Source organism: Callospermophilus lateralis, chromosome 2, assembly GCF_048772815.1.
Source record: "Callospermophilus lateralis isolate mCalLat2 chromosome 2, mCalLat2.hap1, whole genome shotgun sequence".
In the NCBI taxonomy this organism is placed as follows: Eukaryota; Metazoa; Chordata; class Mammalia; order Rodentia; family Sciuridae; genus Callospermophilus; species Callospermophilus lateralis.
This window is the reverse complement of record NC_135306.1, coordinates 61076138-61097071: the sequence shown is the minus strand read 5'-3', so window position 1 is coordinate 61097071 and position 20934 is coordinate 61076138. Positions and strand designations below refer to the sequence as shown.

At 35.5% G+C, this 20934-nt stretch overlaps 1 protein-coding gene across 5 annotated transcripts in view; it reads left to right on the top strand.

The window, feature by feature from the left end:
• Positions 1-20934, top strand: part of Kdm4c (lysine demethylase 4C) — a 395886-nt gene that overhangs the window by 113994 nt on the left and 260958 nt on the right. For 4 of the 5 annotated variants that reach the window (XM_076845987.2, XM_076845986.2, XM_076845983.2 and 1 more), the window contains 2 exons: positions 2257-2360; positions 9098-9235. In XM_076845987.2, coding sequence (XP_076702102.1) covers positions 2257-2360; positions 9098-9235 — 242 coding nt within the window. Of the gene's footprint in view, positions 1-2256; positions 2361-9097; positions 9236-11399; positions 11487-20934 lie in introns of those variants that run through there. The other variant, XM_076845988.2, reaches the window with a different exon arrangement.

Sequence of the window (20934 nt, the reverse complement as noted above, 5' to 3'; positions counted from 1 at the left end):
TGCATAAAATACTTTTTTATAGAGTATGAAGTATAAGTACTTGTAGCCTTGCAGGTATTTTGAGGTGAAACTCATTTTAAGGCATATTCTTTATATGTAATTTGTGCTTGTTATGAGATGTTGCCCAAGATGACATAAAATGTAATTCTAATAATACGTTGTAAATATAATTTCTGAACCAATCTGTAGTTCTTAATATACTGCAAATTACTTTCCTTCAGTGGTTTTCCAATTTAAATTAACTTATGACCAGTCACCACACCGAACAGGTCCTGATTACAAATCCAGAGCTGAAGCAAATTAAATACACTTTTCTTTCTTCATCGATTTTAATTTAAAACTTAATTCATATAGTGCTGCACAAAGTTACAGATTTAAAAAATTTGATAGATCTATTTGAAATGTATTAATATACACCCATGGGTTGTACATTTGGGGACTGCCACAGGGATGTCTTAATTTCTGTGTGATGTGTGAAAGACTTAGGATGTCTTATTGTGTAGAAAGGCCCATTAGATTCGTGTGGTACTTTCCCTCCATTCACTAATGTTTCATTTCTTATTTATGAATAATGAATATTAACTGTAAGCAGAGGAATGCATCAGATGACCACAGGGTACAAAACTATGCTTTTAGTCCTATGGAAATTGTAAACATTTTGATATTTCTGTGGCCACAATTTTTTGTGTATTTCCTCCTCATAAAAAGAAAAACAAAAACAAAAAAACCAAAAAATAAAACTAGATGCAGATGCTTAAACAGAATGTAATGTTTTTTTTGTGGGTGGTTTCTTATACCTTAGTTTCTTTTTCCTGGCTGTTTGATTCTTTAATTAATTAATTTTTGACATGTTTTGGCCTTATATACCCATGTGTGGCATTAATAAAGGCTATATACTTAAAAATATTCCTGGCAAGTTGAGCATAGGCGCATAGCTGTAATCCCAAAGAAGATCGCATGTTTGAGACCAGTCTCAGTTACTTAGTGAGATCCTTAGCAATTTGGTAAGACACTGTCTCAAAAGAAAAAATTAAAAAGGAGTAGGGAGGTAACCCACTGGCAAAACATCCCTGACTTCAGTCTTTGGTACTGGGATTAGGTGGGGAACAGATTCCTGGCAAATGCTTCTATTCTACAAGAGCTGGTTCGTGATAAGTTACAGTTCTGATGATCCTTTCATCAGTTGGTGACATTCTTGAGTTAGTTGGGTATAGTGAGCCATGCAGTTAGATAAGGCAGTTTTCCAGCAGTTCTATCTCCACTCCCCATTTTTGGCTTTGGAGGAGGTACAGAGTATTTAAAATCCTCTCTTTTGAAATACTCAGTTGTTGTCAATCAAACTATCCAATTGTACTATAGAATATTAGAAGTTAGTAGGGAGTTAGTTTAAAAATAATTAGTGAAAAACAAAGGCAGCCCTAAAACTGTTCAGTACTGTATGTCAGACATTGGGATGAGTGCTTCTGGAATGATAACTTAAGAATTTTAGATGAGGGTCTGGGTGACTCAGAAGTAGAGCACTTGCCTAGCATGCATGAGGTATACTGGGTTTGATCCTCAGCACCACATAAACTATAATAAAGACATTGTGTCCACCTATAACTAAAAAATAAATATTAAAAAAAAGAATTTCAGATGAGAGTTTCCTCTATTAAAATGCATACTTGCCTGTCATGGTGGCATCCACCTGTAATCCAGAGACTGAGGAAGCTGAGTCAGGAGCATTGCAAGTTCAAAGCCAGTCTTAGCAATTTCTTGATGTCCCAAGCAAGTAATTGAGACCCTGTCTTAAAATAAAAAAACAATATGCTTAGGGGTGTGGCTCAGCAGTTAAGCACCACTGAGTTCAATCTCTAGTCCCCCCGCTGCCCCCTGTACCCCGCCAAAAAAAAAAAAAGCATAATTACTGTCATAGCTGCTTTAATGTTTTGTCAATTTAGCACATATTGGACAGGTTGAATTTAAACATGTTTCAAATTGAAATTGATTCCTGAAATTTAGTAATTTTATATGTTACAAAAGCAATTCTTGGTGAATCTTTTTGTAAAGATGATTACCTTTGGTGACATAAATATGTATTCCTTAAATTTTAAGAATTCTCGCTGATTTAAGATGCAATTAAGAGGGTTTTGGTGTTAAGGGTTTCCTATACTTGATAATAAATTGTCATTCTCTAAGAACACTAGAATTTATATAAAATTTTGAAATTTCATCTTAATTGACCCAGTGATGCTTATATTTACTGTTTTTATTTAGGTTTTTTCCCAAGCAGTTCCCAAGGATGTGATGCATTTCTTCGCCACAAGATGACACTGATATCGCCATCAGTTTTGAAGAAATACGGTATTCCCTTTGACAAGGTATATTACTATTACTCTTTCATACATTTTTCATACATTCTTGTTTACGTGACTTACATTTATGATGAGTTTAACATGTTAATGTTTCTTTAAGAAGTTGTTTAAAAAAGATGATAGGATGTGGGTAAATTCAATACATGTTTTATAATATATCAATATATCATTAGTTTTTCTAAATCCTAATTTAAAATTAATTTTGTTTCATCATATATTTACTAGAGATTTCATGTTGTTATATTTCATCCTAATAACAATGTAAATAAAATATAACACATTCTACAAGTTGAGTTTATGCTTCTATATTAAAAGTCTTTATATGAGTATTTATAATATTTATTTATAATATAAATATAATATTTATAAATTTATATGAGTATTTATATATTTATTTATAATATAAGTATAATATTTATAAGTATATATTTATTTATTTACATTTAAAAAAATGTAAATAAAATATAACACATTCTACAAGTTGAGTTTATGCTTCTATATTAAAAGTCTTTTATGTAAGTGATCTATTTTTAAAAAATCGGGAGAAATTATTTTTAGTGGTTGGTTAGAATCAGTTGCTCCTAAACACATTTGGAAATAATACAACTGAGACTTCATTATGGATAAAATTATTAACATAATAATCAGATATTGCGTCTATAGAATATTTCTGAAAATTAGGTTTTGTAAAGCTCATTAATACTGTACCCTGTCTTTTTTGCATTCATAGTGGTTACTGGGTCAAATTTATCATGGAGCTTGAGCATTTTTACGTGAAGTAGCTGAAATGATACAAGGCCTGATCATATAAATAAAAGCGCTCCTCAGTGTCTGGAGGATTAAGTGCTTAGCTACTTATAGAAACATTAAAAAACTGCTCTACTTTTTAAACTTTTATTTTATTCCCAGAATCCTCACTTTTTTCCACTTTAGGAGCTTTTCACTTGTGACTGAATCATTACATCTTCTTTATCTTAGGTCCTTCAAGTAGCCTTGTTTTGGCAGGAGGACTCTGTTCAAAATGGGATTTCTCCAAGTGCGAGAATCTTTGTTTACCTTGAGGCAGCTCACATGTAGGGAACTCACTCTCTGTGTGATGAGTGTGTTTTAATCACACAGTTACATACTTGAAAAAGTTCAGCCTTAAAGCCTTGCATAGTGGTGGAGGGCATGGTGTGGAGAGGAGGTGATGATGGGCTGCTGTGCTGTCAGTTGCAGAGGGCAGAGGCTCTGCCTACGGAGGGACTGCTGTGGTAGGACTTTGTCTTACCTGTGATACCAGGCTTTTGTGAGTCTTGGACACATCATTACCAAATATTTCTTCAAGTGGTTGGCATGAGTTTCATTGATACTTCTACTGAAGCTGGGATATTAGAAGGTAACTTAGAGAAAGTCCAACTTTGCCTGCCTTAAGGAATGAAGTAGTATCCCCTAGGACAGAAAATCCTCTTTGTAGGTTAGGCCTGGTTAAATTATGGACAATTTTAGGGCTGGTCTTTGGTTTGGTGAAGGAACAGAACTATGGAGTTGGGTCTTTTCTCAGGATGGAGGCCTATGGTTCTTATAGTTTCTTCCCAATCTTCGGGAGAGAAGGAGGCAGGTTCTGTCCTGCTTACCTTTCTGGGCTGTAGTTCCCTAGCTGTTCTGTGGTAGATTATATTAGATGTGTCAGGCTCTCATCTGGGCCTTTGTGGATCGGACATTTTGTGGCTTCTGTGCAAGTGGCAGGATGAGTTTTTAATACTGAGATGGTGAAACACCAGTGATTTAGAGGGACAATTGGCAATGACACTTGTTCATATGAAATTTGATCACCATCTCAATGTTGGGCATGTGATGACACAGTGCTTCTTCAGGAGCTGCTTCTTTTGGTGATGGTGATATAACATGCAGCAAAGTAGTAAGTGGCATCACAGACTGGAAGTACACTTCCCAAGTTCATTCCCCCTTCTCTTCCTTCTCCTGTTGCAGCTCCTGCTTTTCTTCTTCCTCTTCCTCCTTCCTCCTCCTCCTCCTTGCTCCTCCTCCTTCCTCTCTTCCTTCTTCTTTCTCCTCTTTCTCCTTCTTCTTTCTTCTTGTTCTTCCTTCAACATCCTTCTTCCTCTTCCTTCTTTCTTTCTCCTCCTCCTCCTTCTTTTACTTTCATTTCCCTCCTCCTTTCTCCTTCCTCTTCCTTCCCACCTTCCCTCCCTCTCCTCTTCTCTGTACTGGGGATTAAAACCAGGGCCTCATGCATGCTAGGCAAGTACTTTACCAGAGAGCCACATTCCCCTGTAACACAGTTTTTGTGAGCCTTTGTTTCTTCATCTGCCAAGTGGATTAATGATAATAATTACTTAATTCTTTTCATTCTTATAATAGAGTTATATAAGAATGAATCCGGGGCTGGGGTTGTGGCTCAATGGTAAAGTACTTGCCTAGCACGTGCGGGTCCCTGGGTTCGATCCTCAGCACCACATAAAAATAAATAAATAAATCAAATAAAAGTAAAAAAAAAAAAAAAAAAAGAATGAACCCAATAGAGTTTTTATAAGAATGAAAAGAAATAATATGTTTAAAGGGCTTGGCATGTATTGCTGTATTATAACACACTCTTTCTTCAACTCTCCCTTTACTGTTAGGTAATGGTTTCTCAGTTGGATTTAATGTTTTCTCTCTCTCTCTCTCATATATATATATATGAAAAAATGTGTGTAACAGGTAATTTCTGCTGTTAGATTATGTGCACTGTCTTCTCCAAATTTTTGTTGTTATGAGGATGTGATGATTGCTCTAGTCTTTATTAAAAAAGGACTTGTTAACTGTATTTGGGGTAAAAATGGGAGTTCATAACCCACTTGACTCTAATGTATGAAATATGATATGTCAAGAGCTTTGTAATGTTTTGAACAACCAATAAAAAAAATTGTAAAAAAAAAGAGTTTAAAAAAAAAAAAGGACTTGTTCTATTCTGTCCTGGACTTCCTTATCATTTTATCACCACAGAGACAATAAATTAGCCTTGTATTTTGGCTAACTGGGACTCACCTGTTTATAGAAATGACAGAGGCTTAAAATTTAGAGTCCAATTCAGTGGGAACAGATTTGTCTTTTCAATATGGCATGAGCAGGATTTTGTCAGTAGATAGAAATTGATGGAGGTAGGATACATGGAGCAGTAAAGGTGGCTTCTTTTTATTTTTTTAATTTATCTTTTAGTTGTAGATAGACACACAATATATTTATTTTATTTTATGTTGTGCTGAGGATCGAACCCAGGGCCTCACACGTGCTAGGTGAGAGCTCTACCGCTGAGCCACTACCCCAGCCAAGGTGGCTTCTTTATTCTAGTGGAGTCCTGTCCTTGTCCTGCCATTCCCTATGCCCTTCCACAGGTAGAAACAGTTGAACAAGGTGAGTTTTATAACATAGACCAATGACAATCAGTGACAACAGGAAAGAAGAGGATTGGGTAACTTCTTATAATGCTCTGAGCTGTGAAATTGGAGCCAGAACCAAGTTGAGCACTGGAAAGCTGTCTCTGCCTGCCAGGTGATAGCTAAGCTGCCACTTAATGCAGTACAATACCTTCTGGTGTTTCATTTGGGTGGGGAAGGGTGGGTTACAAGAAAGAACTGAGAATTGTTGGGAAAGAAACTGCTTTCTCATATACCATTTTAGCATCCCTAAAGTGTTAATTGGATTGTAGTGTGTGCACCTTATTTATTCTGTATTCCTCCTATATGTTTCAGCACAAATCCGCATCTACATGTTAATTTCTCAACATTTAAGTGCTGAAATGCCATGAGAATCATTTATTCTTTTCAGTACTTTTGAGAAGGTATTACTTTGGCTTTACTTTAGATTAGTATTAGGAAAATCTTCTGATATTGAGAGTTGAATGATGGAATCTTCTCTGAATTTTATTTTTATTTATATTGCAATGAATTATTACTCCATTTTCTCTTGATTCATAAATAAAATGTAGAACAGCTGGTATCTTTTCTAGTTTTGACTCATACATTCTGAATATTATTTATGTTGTTTCTTTGTATTTTTTTCTTGCCCCATTTTGGTATGCAATGTAATCCCTGCAAATATTTTATGTCTATTCTGATGGTGGAAAATTTAAAAAAAGTATTTTTTAGTGGTAGATGGACACAATACTTTTATTTTCTTTTTGTGGTGCTGAGGATCGAACTAGGGCCTCCCTCACACATGCTAGGCGAGCGCTCTATTACTGAACCACAACCCCAGCCCCTGATGGTGAAGTTTTCAAGTAGTTATTTATGAATACATTCTTAACATCACTTACAACCAGGCCACAAGAATATATGGAGTACCTATGCAGGGAAATTTAAAATAGAATCTTTTATTTCAAGGCAGTTACAATCAGGAAGAAGTGTTGGAGGAGCTAATAGAGAAACAAAGAATATTGATGGTAATAATATATAAAAATTTATATTTCCTCCTGAAGAAACCCATTGTTATGGTAGGAGGAGAGATATGTCTGATTCCTGGGTTAGGTGACAGTTCTTGGGGAATGTTTTAATTAATTCTTCAATGTCCAGTGCATTATTAATGTGTTCTTAACTCTTCCTTTCAACATGCCAATTGTGATCTCTCTTTTTTTTTAAAATATTTTTTTAGTTGTAGTTGGACACAATATCTTTTGTCTATTTTTATGTGGTGCTGAGGATTGAACCCAGTGCCTCACACATGTGAAGTGGGTGCTCTACCACTGAACTACAGCCCCAGCCCAATTGTGATATCTCTTATGTATAAATCCAGTGATACGAGTTGCATTAACGTATTAATAATGTGTGTGGGCGCATACATACGTATATACATATGTTCCTTCTGCAAACGGTACTTTGATGATTCCTAATCATCAGTCATGTGCCAGAGGTTTATTGGACTCAATTGCAGTTTTAATTTCGTAAAGCAAGTATGTAGCATCACAGATGTTCATCAATAGGTGATTGGATAGACACATGATATGTTTGTAGGTTGTAATATCACCATTTAGGAATGAGCTAGTTGTTTCCATGCAATGGAATGGTGGTGTCTTGAAAATTCTGGGAGCAAACATACATTGTATGGGGCCTGGGGTTGTGGCTTAGTTGTAGAGTGCTTGCTTAACATGCGTGAGGTACTTCCTCAGCACTATATAAAAATAAAATAAAGATATTGAGTCCATCTAAAACTAAAAAAATAAGTATTAAAAAATACATTGTATGATTTATTTTGTATGAAGTCCTAGGACAGGTAAAGTTAACTACTGTTGAAAGGGATCAGAACAGTGGTTGTTACTAAGGTAGGATTGTATGACAGACTAGGGATTGTCTGGGATGAAGTATGAGGGAGCTTCTTTGGTGGTAAACTGATGGGGTTGTGGTATATGATTGTGTACATTTGTCAAAACAGATCAAACTCATATTATTTTGAATATTGCACTGTGTGCAAATTACATCTACAATAAAATGTACTTTTGATTTGAGTTGGTAGGATAATTGAAAGTGTGGCATTAATTTTTTTTTTAACAATTTTGTTATGAGAGCTAATTGAGAATAGAGTTTCTGAATGTGAAAAAAATAACACTTATTAAATTCTTTAGAAATATTTGTCAAGGAGGAACTTTGCTTCATTTTGTCCAAATCCATCAGTATTGCTTATATTATTTTATACCTGTTTTAAAGATTCAGAAGTACAAAGTATCTTTTTGGTGCTAGGATAGAAGAAACATTTTTAAGGTCAGAAAATGGAAAACTAAGATTATAATATTCCGTATGAAGGAGTGAGTCATAATTTAATAGTTTATTCTCAAAAAGAGGTAACACTAAAGATTTTTGCTTTAACCAATTATGTGTTTGTGTGTGTGTGTGTGTGTGTGTGTGTGTAATCTTTGATGATTGTATATGAAAAGCAGTGCTTCTAATTAAAATATGGAAGCATAATAAATTTTAGGCTCCTAACATTAATGTAAGTTAATTATAGTTAAAAATGCATTCACACATGTGTACATAGGTTTGAATGAGTCCTTGGATAGAAATTTCACTATTAAAAGGAAAACAGTTAATTGAATGTTGTGTAAGTTTTAGAAAGAATAAGTGGGTGAGTCCTATCAGTTTTGCCATAAAGAATTCATAGTATGTTCTCTCCAATATTCAGTGCTTTATTAATGTGTTTTTAACTCTTCATTTCAACATGCCAATTGTGATATCTCTTTTTTTAAAAAATATATATTTTTTTAGTTGTAGTTGGACACAATATCTTTGTTTATTTTTATGTGATGCTGAGGATCGAACCCAGTGCCTCACATGTGTGAAGTAGATGCTCTACTACTGAGCAACAGCCTCAGCCTAATTGTGATATTTCTTATTTATAAATCCAGTGATGCAAGTTGCATTAAAGTATCAAAAATGTATGTGTGTGCACACACATGTACTTACATATGTATAAAGCTAATGTGAATAAATTAGTTTGAATAACTTAAAACATTTTCAAATGAAATTTATTTGTCTTTAAATACAACTTGAATGATTGAAATAATGTATAAGAAATCACACTTTTTAGAAAATTCTTCTCAAAATTTTCTGTAAAAGCACTATTAAAGGATTAAATAAAGAATCTGACTAAACTTCTTTTATGTTATAACTTTGATATGACAATCTTCTATTTTTGTACAGGAAATATATTTTAATTGTATGCACAATTTGTAAAGGCTTATTACTGGAGAATATTGCATATTTTCTACCCTGCAGATCACTCAGGAGGCTGGGGAGTTTATGATCACTTTCCCGTATGGCTACCATGCTGGTTTCAATCATGGTTTCAACTGTGCAGAGTCTACAAATTTTGCTACTGTCAGATGGATTGACTATGGAAAAGTTGCTAAATTGGTGAGTTATTCCTCAAAATAAAGCATAAATTAACTGTGTATTCTTGTTATTGTAGTGAGAAACTTAGGATAGTGCATAGCTTTTATTTCTTTTTCATTATTCACCCTGTGTGGTTCTCCCTGCATTCATTTATTTCAGACTAGATACGATTATTTTACATGGACTGAATTATTACTTGTAGCTATGTTTTTCTGCTTTGAGATTAATATGGAGCAATTTATCCTGGCAGGTGATTTTATGCAATGGATGTTTGGTTTCACTTATAAGGCTACCAGCTGGTTTTTTGCAAGATTTTCTAGTGGCTCATGTTAGGTAGACTTGAATCTCTCCTTGCTAGAGCTCACTTCATGGCTTAGAAAACAATGTACAGAAGGAAGTGACTGATAAAGTTGCAATAACAAGAGGCTGAGTGAGGATGGTAAGGAAAAATGAATAAAACTGCCCTATTGCAGAAATGGATTTGTTGAAAGTAATGATATAGAACATAACTTAAAAAATATATTTCTGTATTACATTTAGGATATAATTTTGTATCTTTTTTCAGCATATTTAATTTAGTTCACATACTATATATTTTTATTCACAAGTAACAATTTCTATTAAATTTAATTACTATCCCCTGCCGCATTAAATACAGGACATTGTCAAACTGGTAACTGTTACTATTAGGTTTGCATCCTTTCCTGTGGCTTTGAAGGCAAATGTGCAGCTGGTAGAGAGCTGCTTCTAAATGAAACCTTGTTTTACGCGTATATAAAGTTGACATAGATTCAGTGAAAAATAATAAATAAAGCTTATGTGGCCTTATCTTTACTACTATATCGTACAGCTGAATATTATTAATTCTACATTGATCATTGGGTGAACTTATTCCCTTATATTCAGGGAAGATAACTGTAGTTTCAATTTATATGTGTATTTAGAAAATGGCATAATATATTAAAATATAAATAAAATTATAGCCCTTTGGCTCCCCAGGAAGCATTTGAATGAATTCTTGGCATAAAAGAAAGCTCCTGCTATTAGTAGACTTTTTTCTCTTCTGAGTAATTTCTATTTATTATGGATGATTTAGAAAGGAACAGAATTGAATTACTTCTTCCCATTACACATCCTATGTATTATAATAAGACTAATAATAAGACTCAGTGTATGTATCTTGGCCAGCTACTGCAGTGATTTTGTAGAAATGTAATTCTTGCATCTGCATTGAAACAATATCCTAGTCACGAGGTTATAAAAAAGATGTTATTTTCTGGTTTTCATCTTTAATCATTGACATAATAAGTAGGCTATTCAGTCACCAGAAAAATTGCTTGGTGTGGTTGTTTACTACAGATTTCAGACCTTGGTTATTGTGGGCTGGGGATATAGCTCAGTTGGTAAAGTGCTTGCCTTGCACGCACAAGGCTCTTTATTCAGTCCTTAGCACCACAAAAAAATATAAAACAGCAACAACAACAAAAGAAATAGGTTGTGGTATTGGCTGAAATAGCATATTACAGCATCAGGGAGAAGCCAGGGGCATTGGGATTGTGTTTCTCTGTGTCTATGTGGAAGGAGAGGCAGAGTGGAGTGCATCTCAGGGGGAGAGGATGAATAGTGGTCCTCTTCGGAAGTTGAAGGACAGAACCTATCACAACTGTGATGTTAAGAAGAGGTACACCATGGAGGAAGAGGCAGGGATCTCAAACCCAACATCCTACTATGGTTAGCTTTATAACATAAGAGAAGTCACTTATTTATTATAAATGTAATAAGTGTACATTTATTATATATAAAATAAAAGTACCTTTGTACCTTAAAGATTTGGTGTGAGGGGGAAAACCTTGGGAATGTCAGTGTCCACTAAAATTAATGAAGGACTTTTTTTTTTTTTTTTGAATTTTATTTTCTAGGAATGTAATATTTAAAAGTACAGTGCAGTTTTGGCCAGCTAATTTTAAATGGTTCTAATTGCATGTGTTTGTGATATTTTTTCCTTTGGTGTTGTCTCTACCCCTCCCTTCCTTTTGATGAGATGTTGCTGTTTGAGAGTATATTACTACTTTTCTGTTGCTGCTGTAGCAATTTACCATTTGTAGTGCATGTTTTCTCTCTTAAGGCCACAGTTAAGTTTAGTAGTTTAAAATAATATCCATTTACCTCATTTTTTGTTTTGTAGGTTATAAGCCTTACACCAGTCCAAAAGCAAGGTGTTTAGAGTGCTGCATTTTTTGCTGGAGATGTTGGGAACAATCTCTTTGCTTGCTTGCTCATTTGGGCTGTTGGCTGAATTCACTTTCTTACAGTTGTAGAAGTAGGGTCCTATCAGCCAAGACTTTGTTCCTGAAGGCCTTCCTCAAATTCTTGCATTTTGTCCTCTACATTTCAGGGCAAACAGCTTAGGAAACATCCCGTGCCCCCGCGCCCCCACCCCGCCCCCGCCCTTTTAAATTTAATATATGCAAGGTAACATGGCCACAGATCTCAGGTGTTAGGATGAGGAAGGACATCTTTGGGGAGCTGATCGCCTACCACCTAGAGTACCAATTAATAAATGATATGGAGATATGCTAAAAGTCTACTTTGTTTTTTTTTTTTTATTTTTTATTTTTAACAGAGAGTGAAAGAGGGAGAGAGAGAATTTTTTAATATTTATTTTTTAGTATTCGGCAGACACAACATCTCTGTTTGTATGTGGTGCTGAGGATTGAACCCGGGCCGCATGCATGGCAGGGGAGCGCGCTACCACTTGAGCCACATCCCCAGCCCAAAAGTCTACTTTGAATAATGTAATCAATGTTAGTTATCTGCATAAAAACAAAAACCTGAACTTGTAACATGTAATTGAGTGTCTCATCCTATGCTCTATTAAATTATACTCTGAATGTGTTATCTTGGTTATTCTTAGTTAATTTTCTTCCAGATTTTGGTAGTTTTATTACTTGGCACATTTGACTTCTAAGTTGGAATCTTTAGGTAATCTTATGAATTTATTGTATTGTGTGACTGTGCAGTTTTTAATCATGGAAAAAATTGTACATTCATCACAAATGTATGTAACCAAAACTGATTAAATGTGTGAATTCATTATGAGTTATGCTAAACAGATCTTTAATGTGGAGAATGCCCATGTTTGTTAGTTTGTCTTAATTGTTGGCTTTCTACAATTTATTCTGTAAAATTTTTTATGGGTACTGGGGATTGAACTCAGGGGTACTCCACCACTGAGCCACACCCCCAGCCCTATTTTGTATTTTATTTAGAGATTGGGTCTCACTGAGTTGCTTAGTGCCTTGCTTTTGCTGAGGCTGGCTTTGAACTTTTCCTGCCTTAGCTTCCTGAGTCCCGAGGATTACAGGCACTTGAGCAGTGAGCCACACTCCCAGCCCTATTTTGTATTTTATTTAGAGACTGGGTCTCACTGAGTTACTTAGTGCCTTGCTTTTGATGAGGTTGGCTTTGTACTTCTTCTGCCTCAGCCACCCTCAGCCACTGGGATTACAGGCATGCTCCACAGGGCCTGGCCCCTCCCCAATTTATTCTAAATGGTAAATATAAAAAGCTTATTATTTGTGATGATGGGTTAAGCTTTTTATGAGTATTGTACAAATATTAGTACTTTTTTATAGTTGAGTTATGGGTCGGGAGAGAATGCCACCTTCTTTACTTGCCACATGGGATTGATTTGTATAAAAGCGCGTGATGAAGTGTCCATTTGTGATGTAGTAGTAATAGATTAACGTGATACATTAATGGGGTCTGTATACATTATACGTGTACTTCATTCATGTATATAATATGAACTATAATTTTATATATTATAAACTAAAAGTTTAATTTGGTGACTCAGAAAAGAACTATTATAAAAGTCTATTTTTTAAATTTTTATTTTTTAATTTGTTCTAATTAGTTATACATGACAGTAGAATACATTTTGACACAGTGTACATAAATGGAGCACAGCTTCTCTTTCCTCTGTTTAAACATGGTGCAGAGTTAAGCTGGTTTTGTAATCATACATGTATATTAGGGTAATAATGTCTGGCTCATTCCACTGTTCTTTCCATCCCCACGCCCCCTCTCCTCCCCTCTGCACAATCCAAAGTTCCTATATTTATAACCCCCCCGACCCCCGTGCCCCACAGAATAGCGTTTGCTTATCAGAGAAAATATTTGGCCTTGGTTTTTTTGGGGGGTTGATTTATTTTACTTAGCATGATCTTCTTTACCTGTACATGCCATAATTTCATTCTTTAAGGCTAAGTAAAATTTCACTGTTTACATATACCACAATTTCTTTATTCATTAATATGTTGAAGGATACCTAGGTTGATTCCACAGTTTAGCTATTGTGAATCATGCTGCTGTAAACATTGATGTGGCCATGTCACTATAGTATGTTGATTTTAAGTCCTTTGGGTATAGACTGGGGAGTGGGACAGCTGTGTCAAATGGTAGTTCCATTCCAAGTTTTCTGAGGAATCTCCGTACTCCTTTCCATAGTGGTTGCACCAAATTGCAGTCCCAACAGCAATGTCTGAATGTACCTTTCCCCCACATCCTATTTTTTTTTTTTTTGTGGTGCTGGGGATTGAACCCAGGGTCTTATGAATGCTAAGCAAGCACTCTACAAACTGAGCTATATCCCCAGCCTCCCCCACATCCTTGTCAACATTTATTGTTATTTATATTTTTAATAATTGCTATTCTGTATGGAGTGAGATGAAATCTCAGTGTAGTTTTGAGTTGCATTTCTCAAAATGCTAGAGATGTTGAACATTTTTTCATATATTTGTTGATCAGTTGTATTTCTTCTTCTGTGAAGTGTCTGTTCAGTTCCTTAGCCCATTTGCTGATTGGTTTATTTATTTGCTTTTTTTTTTTTAAAGTTCTTTATATATCCTAGAAATAAATGCTCTGAGGTATGTGTGTTTAGTGAAGATTTTTTTCCCTTTCTGTTGGCCCTCTCTTCCCACTGATTGCTTCCTTTGCTGTGAAGAAGCTTTTTAATTTGAGTCCATCCCATTTATTGATATTTGATTTTACTTCTTGCCCTTTAGGATTCTAGTTAAGGAAGTCAGTTCCAAAGATAATAGGGTAGAGATATGGTCCTACTTTTTCTTGTATTAGGCACAGGGTCTCTGTTCTACTGCCTAAGTTTTTAATATACTTTGAGTTGATTTTTGTGTAGGTGAGAGATAGGGTTTTAATTTCATTTTGTTGTATGTAGATTTCCAGTTTTTCCAGCACAGTTTGTTGAATAGACTGTTTTTTCTCCAAAATATGTTCATGGCACCTTTATCTAGTATGATCTAACCATGTTTATGTGAGTTTGTCTCCATGGCTTCTGTTCTGTACCATTGGTCTGCATGTCAGTACCATGCTGTTTTTGTTACTGTTGCTTTGTAGAATAGTTTAAGGTCTGATATTGTGATGCCTCCTGCTTCACTCTTCTTGCTAAGGATTGCTTTGGCTATTCTGGGTCTTTTATTTTTCCAAATGAATTAAATGATAGCTTTTTCTGATTCTATGAAGAATTTCATTGGGATTTTAATAGGAATTGCATTAAATCTGTAAAACAATTCTGGTAGTATGGCCATTTTGACAATTTTAATTCTGATAAAAGGCTATTTTTAATAAAACATAAAACAGTGTTTGGAAAAGATAGTCTCATTTTCTCTTTCAACATAAACCAACAGGGTTTGGAAGTAGAGAACTAGTCTTACCTTTCCAAGTGGCTAGTAGATGGGGACAAAGCTAAGTTTACTGAGATTATCTGTTAAATGTCAGGCACTATATTTGTTTCTGTTAACTCATCACCAGGGGATAACCTGAGTCATGAGAACAGAGGTAAGAGTAGAGTGGTTATTGACAAGGGTTCAAGGACTGATTCCCTTGACCTTGGCTGTTTGACTTTTGGTGGTGGTAGTAGATGACTTTTGATGGCATCTTTGTGGTAGGCCCAGAGAGGGGGCTTCTTTGGGTTTCATTTGATACGTATTTATGTAGTATTTATATAAATACCTCCCCTGCTATTAAGATCTTGCTGGGATTATCAGAAATCCCATTCTGTTATTTGTACCAAGCCCAAATACTACTTCCAAATTTTTATATCTTATTGGTGGTTTGATATTCTTAATGAAATCATTGTATTTTATGGATATTTAAGTGCCTTTATTTTAGTTCTTCTATCCAAATAGTCTTTTTTCACACTATCCATTCCAACTGCCTCATTTCACACAGGCTCTGTGTGTATGTGTGTTATGTAGAAGAAACGGGGAGAATTGGCAAAGGGGACATTTGATAGCAACTTAGTTTGACCATCTCTGTTTTTTTTTTTTTTTTTGGTACCAGGGATTCAACTCAGGGGCACTCGACCACTGAGCCACATTCCCAGCACTGTTTCACATTTTATTTAGAGACTGGGTCTCATTGAGTTGCTTAGTGGCTTGTCTTTGTTGAGGCTGTCTTTGAACTCATGATTCTCCGGTCTCATCCTCCTGAGCAGCTAGGATTACAGGCATTTGCCAGGGTGCCCCTGCTGACTATCTCTGTTTTAAAAATGTCAACTAACGCCTTAGGCCTTTGCCATTATTCTTTCTTTTCTCCTCACTGATGATGATTCAGCTGTCTTTTGCCTTGACCTGCAAAATATTATAGCTAAATCCACAGCAAGACTTGTATTGCCTACCTAAGAAGGCATTTATGTAGTTTTCAGTAATTTACTAATCTGAATAAGATTCTCACTGAAAAATACAGAAAACAATGTTCAAAGAAGCCTCATGCTTCTGCCTACTGATGTAGGCATGGGTAATGTTCAGATTACCTGCTCTGCAACAGGCACTGTGTTGCATGTTTGTTACAGGGGTGGGGTGGTGGTGGTGATGGTGATGTATTTTCTTTCTCTTCAGGAAACTTAATAAAAGTCGAAAAGTCTTTTGATAGAACATATGCAGAGCTGTAGTAATAGTGGGAAGTACCACCTACTTATTTATTTTAGGAATCTTTACCTCTGATTATAAAAGTAAGCTAGAGTACAGTGCTTCGCCTCAGCCCTCACACCAATCAAGATTTGAAAATATGTAACAGTTTAGCGAAGTTAGATGTTGTCGGTGCATATTCGAGATGATTGTTTTCCCCTCTGGAGCATTCTTCCTTCAGTGGGAAATGGGGTCCATGATTACTTCTGTATAGCTGCCGCAGTGGCACTCACAGGTTTGCTTCCTGGCTGGGCTGGATCAAAGAGCTGGCCTGCAGGTTGTATTTCATTTTTCTGTTGGGTGGAATGAAGTGCAGTTGTTTTGATGTTGGGTTTGATGGATTTGTTTGCCACTGCATTCATTAGCTTCACATCAAAAAACTGACAGGCTGTTAAATGAAACTTTGGCTTAGATTTTCAGCTTGACTGTTTGGAGACATTTGTGAAGATATTTTGTTTTTGTGTTGCAGCACCCTCAAGCACTGTGATTTTCTCGAAGGGAAGAAAAGTTATTTACTGTACTGAATTTTGTTGAGGAAAAAAAAATCATTGTCTTGGGGACAGTCATATCTTGCCTACACCATCAGAAGCAGCATATTTATTACAGTGTGTACAGTGTGAGATACTTAATACAGCAGGTTAAATAATGTGTCTTCTGGAAAAAATGTAATGGGTGACACCAAAAATATCTTTTATTTTACATTAATTTTTATCTTAAGTAATGTCAGATTAACATGATGTCAGATAGATGGACCACAAAGTTGGGAATGTTCTTATGGATTCCAGGATACTATTTCACTAAATTTAAGGCATTCTGACATTTGAATCCTCAAAGGTTGGGATAGTTTAGAAATGGATGATAGAATAATTTGAAATTGATTTCCGTTTAATCTGAAAGTAATTTCAACTATTAGATTGTCTACCATATAAGTACTATGCTATGTATTTTATATTTTAATGTTCTGAAATTAAATTTAATTTTTCCTAAGTCAGGTAGCGTTCTTCCAAAAACAATACAAAACAAAATAAATGAAGAAAAAATCCCTCAAACATGGGCAATCTTTATTATAGCAAATAGTAACAATTTTTATAGCAGGTTTCTAGCTTATATTTTAATATGATTTCCATCACAAAGTACTAGTATAGGCATGTTTTTCTATTATAGATACTTTATATTTTGTGGTTTTTCTTTTTTACCTTCACTTTCTGCCATGTTTCTAATTGCTAGATTCAGATGGGATAGCATAACTGTTGATAAGGGGCTTTGCTGTGGTGTTTTTTTTTTTTTTTTTTTTTGTACCAGGGACTGAACCAAGGAGCACTTAGCCACTGAGCCACATTCTCAGCCCTCTTTATTTTTTATTTTGAGACAGGGTCTCTCTAGGTTGGTTACAGCCTCACTAAATTGCTGAGGCTGGTTTTGAGCCTGCTATCCCCTGAGCCTTCAGTCCCCTGAGATCTTGAGCCACTTACAGACATGCGTCACCATGCTGGGCTTAAACTTTACTCCTTAAAGGAGTTTTAGGTTTCTAGTAAAACTGTACAGATATTTGAATTGTGTCTCCTGTTCCCTTAGATGCTTAACCTACTGCATTATTAACATTCGTACAATAGCGAGGTATATCTGCTGTAATCAATGAACCTATATTTACGTATCACTATGAAAATTCATAGTATACACTAGGGCTCACTCTTGTATTAGTGCATATTTATTATACAGAACAATGGATTTTGTGGTTACATTGGTACATGCATATAATATGCTTGGGTCATATCCACCCTGCTATTATTTTTTCTCCCCTAATCTCCCTCCTCTTATTGTTGTGCATTCTATGGGTTTAAACAAATGCATAATGACCTATTCATCATTGTAGCAATACACATAGTAGTTTCACTACCCTAAATATCCTCCATGCTTTTTTCATAGAGATTAAAAGGAACATCAAAGAACCAAACCTTGTGGAGAAAAAAGTGTATAAAGACCTGCCAATAAGGAGCTTGTATTCTGACTTGGGAGTTAGTATTTATTTATCAGGTACAAGTATTTAGAGTTTTATAGGTTATATTCATATTATGTCCCTGTTTTATTTATACTGATAGGTATTGAGCTGTGGTGTTTGGGAAATTTGAGAGACTTAAAGTAGGGCAGTATACAGCCAGTTGTACATACTGTCTGTAGGCGTGAGATCTGGAACTCACCTGAGGAGGGTGGGTAGGTCCCTACCATAAGCCACATTAATTGTAGTGGACAACATGGGTATGGGGTCAAATGGGCCTGGGCCTGGATATGGTGAGGTTTTTTGCAATTTATCATGGACTGTCATAGTACACATCTCCTTGAACTGTCTAGGTATTGATCAGGCCCCAGTTGGAGGAGGCAGGAAAAGACTGCACTAAATGTGCTACACCTGCTATGAACCACCACTGTGTTATTGAGTGAATATTTCGCAAACTTCTCTAAATCTTCTTTTTTTCTGTTTGTAAAATGGACACTGTCACTTCTTTGTAGTTGTTATGAAAAGATAAATGAAACTAAATATAAGAGAAGCATAATAATCATTAACAGCTTGCATCTTTGTGTTGTAGACTTGTTAGGTATATGGCAGTTTTCAACTGTGGTTCCATTTTGTCTTCCAGAATTTTAGTTTGGGGAATTGACCTTGTCTCAGAAGTGGGCCTAACCAGCATAGGGAAAAGGAAATCCTATTAATAATAATTATGGGCCAGCTTATGAGTCAGTCTTGGCCCATTGGAAAGGAGGAAGAGGTAGTGGGGACAGAGACAAATATCATATTGCTCTAAAAGATCACAGAAGCTTGTCTTTCTTTCCTGATAAGGAAAGGAAAGCAATCTACAGTTCAATGGGAACACCTAGTTAGAGATCATACTTTGGACACCAGAGATGAAAGATAAAAAGGTTCTTTTTAAAATCAAAGCCAGGAGGAAGACAACCAGTATTTTATTTTTCATAACATTGTCAAATATACAGATGTTCTTTGTTGCATTACACAATACTTCCTTCCATAATGAGTCTTGATGTTTGTTTTATGAGAGTTAACAACCCTCTTTCCCTACCGCCACACAGACCTGTTTTGGAACTCTGGATCTGTGTGGAACAGTTGTGTATCTTGGACAAATGTCCTTTGTCTGTAGCCTCAGTTTTCCTACTTTTAACACCTGCTTTATAAGGCTGTGGTGAGGACTAGTGGGATAAGATGTCTCACTGAGTCCCACACCTTTCTCACTGATCCCATTTTAAGAAGTGATTCATCCTGGGACATTTCTAAGGCCAGAAACTCCCTGACCTGAATTTGGGAAGACTGTTTGGGTTTAGTCTGTGGTTGAGAAGTGGTAGCTGTGGGGATAGTTGGTGCAGGACAAGTGCCAGTAGTAGGTGGGCAGGTGGATTGCTTTATACATTAGTGCTGATTTTATATACCCTTTTGGTTTTACTCTCCACAAAAATGAGGGCAATATGAAAAGAAGTGGCAATAAATAATAGCATTTGGGGTTCTGTGGGCCAGAGAATGGGGAGAAGGAGCATGAAAGATGTTGCTCATATCTTGAAAAACACATTATATTTCTCATGCTTTGTGTTGAATTTGAAAGGTTGTGTTTTGTAAACCATTGTAGGAAAACCCATCAAGGACATTAAAGAGTATTGCTAAGCTTTGATTATAGGTCACACATGAATTTCACATATTCTAGATTTTTAAAAAATTGTTTTTATTAATTTATATGTGGTGCTGAGAATAGAACCCAGTTCCTCACACATGCTAGGCAAGTGCTCTACCACTGAGCCACAACCTCAGCCCTCTAGATTTTTGTTTAATTGATTTAATACAACAAAACAAAACAAAACAGTAGATACCGTTCTAAATTTTTATACTTTTATAAGGTCTGGTGATAATCTTCAGTCATTCTTGGCAGAATATCTCTAGTTCTCAGAAATGTATTTTTCAGGGCTGGGGATGTGGCTCAAGCGGTAGTGCGCTCGCCTGGCATGCGTGTGGCCCGGGTTCGATCCTCAGCACCACATACAAACAAAGATGTTGTGTCTGCCGAAAACTAAAAAATAAATATTAAAAAATTCTCTCTCTCTCTCTCTCTCTCTCTCTTTAAAAAAAAAAGAAATGTATTTTTCAGAGTTGTCCTTAACTGTGTTAATTTAAAAAAAACTTTGAACCCTTCTGATGATTATTGAAATAGCATAAAATCCTGTTTTTTGTAGGTAAATAAAATTGAAAAAAAAATTCGAACTTATGTAATACTCCACATTACAAATAAGGGTTTCTTTTTCATATCATTAGTGATAAAATTCTCATTGATTAAGACAATGTAGGTGGTAGAGTGAGAGCACTCTCCTCTTCTGTTCACAAGAATGTGATTGGTGTGAACTTTCTGAAAAGTAGGAAGCCTGTGTGCATTCATTCTGCAGTCATCTCCCTGCTCTTTCACCCACTTCTTATACTCCTAGGAAGCAATCAGTACTACAGACAGAAGAAGATTGTTTTAGTGCTAAGCTTATCAGCAAAAATCAGATTGTAACTAAAATTCAAGTAGTATGGGAATCATGCCTAAACTGTGGGGTACCCATAATACTACAGCCCTTTACATTTTACAGAAAGGAAATCATAGTGGCTCTTAATATTACCTCCAAAGTATCCATTGTAAAGATAAAAAGATTTAATGACACCCTTTTTATGCCATTAAAGGTATAAAATTCTTAGCAGTT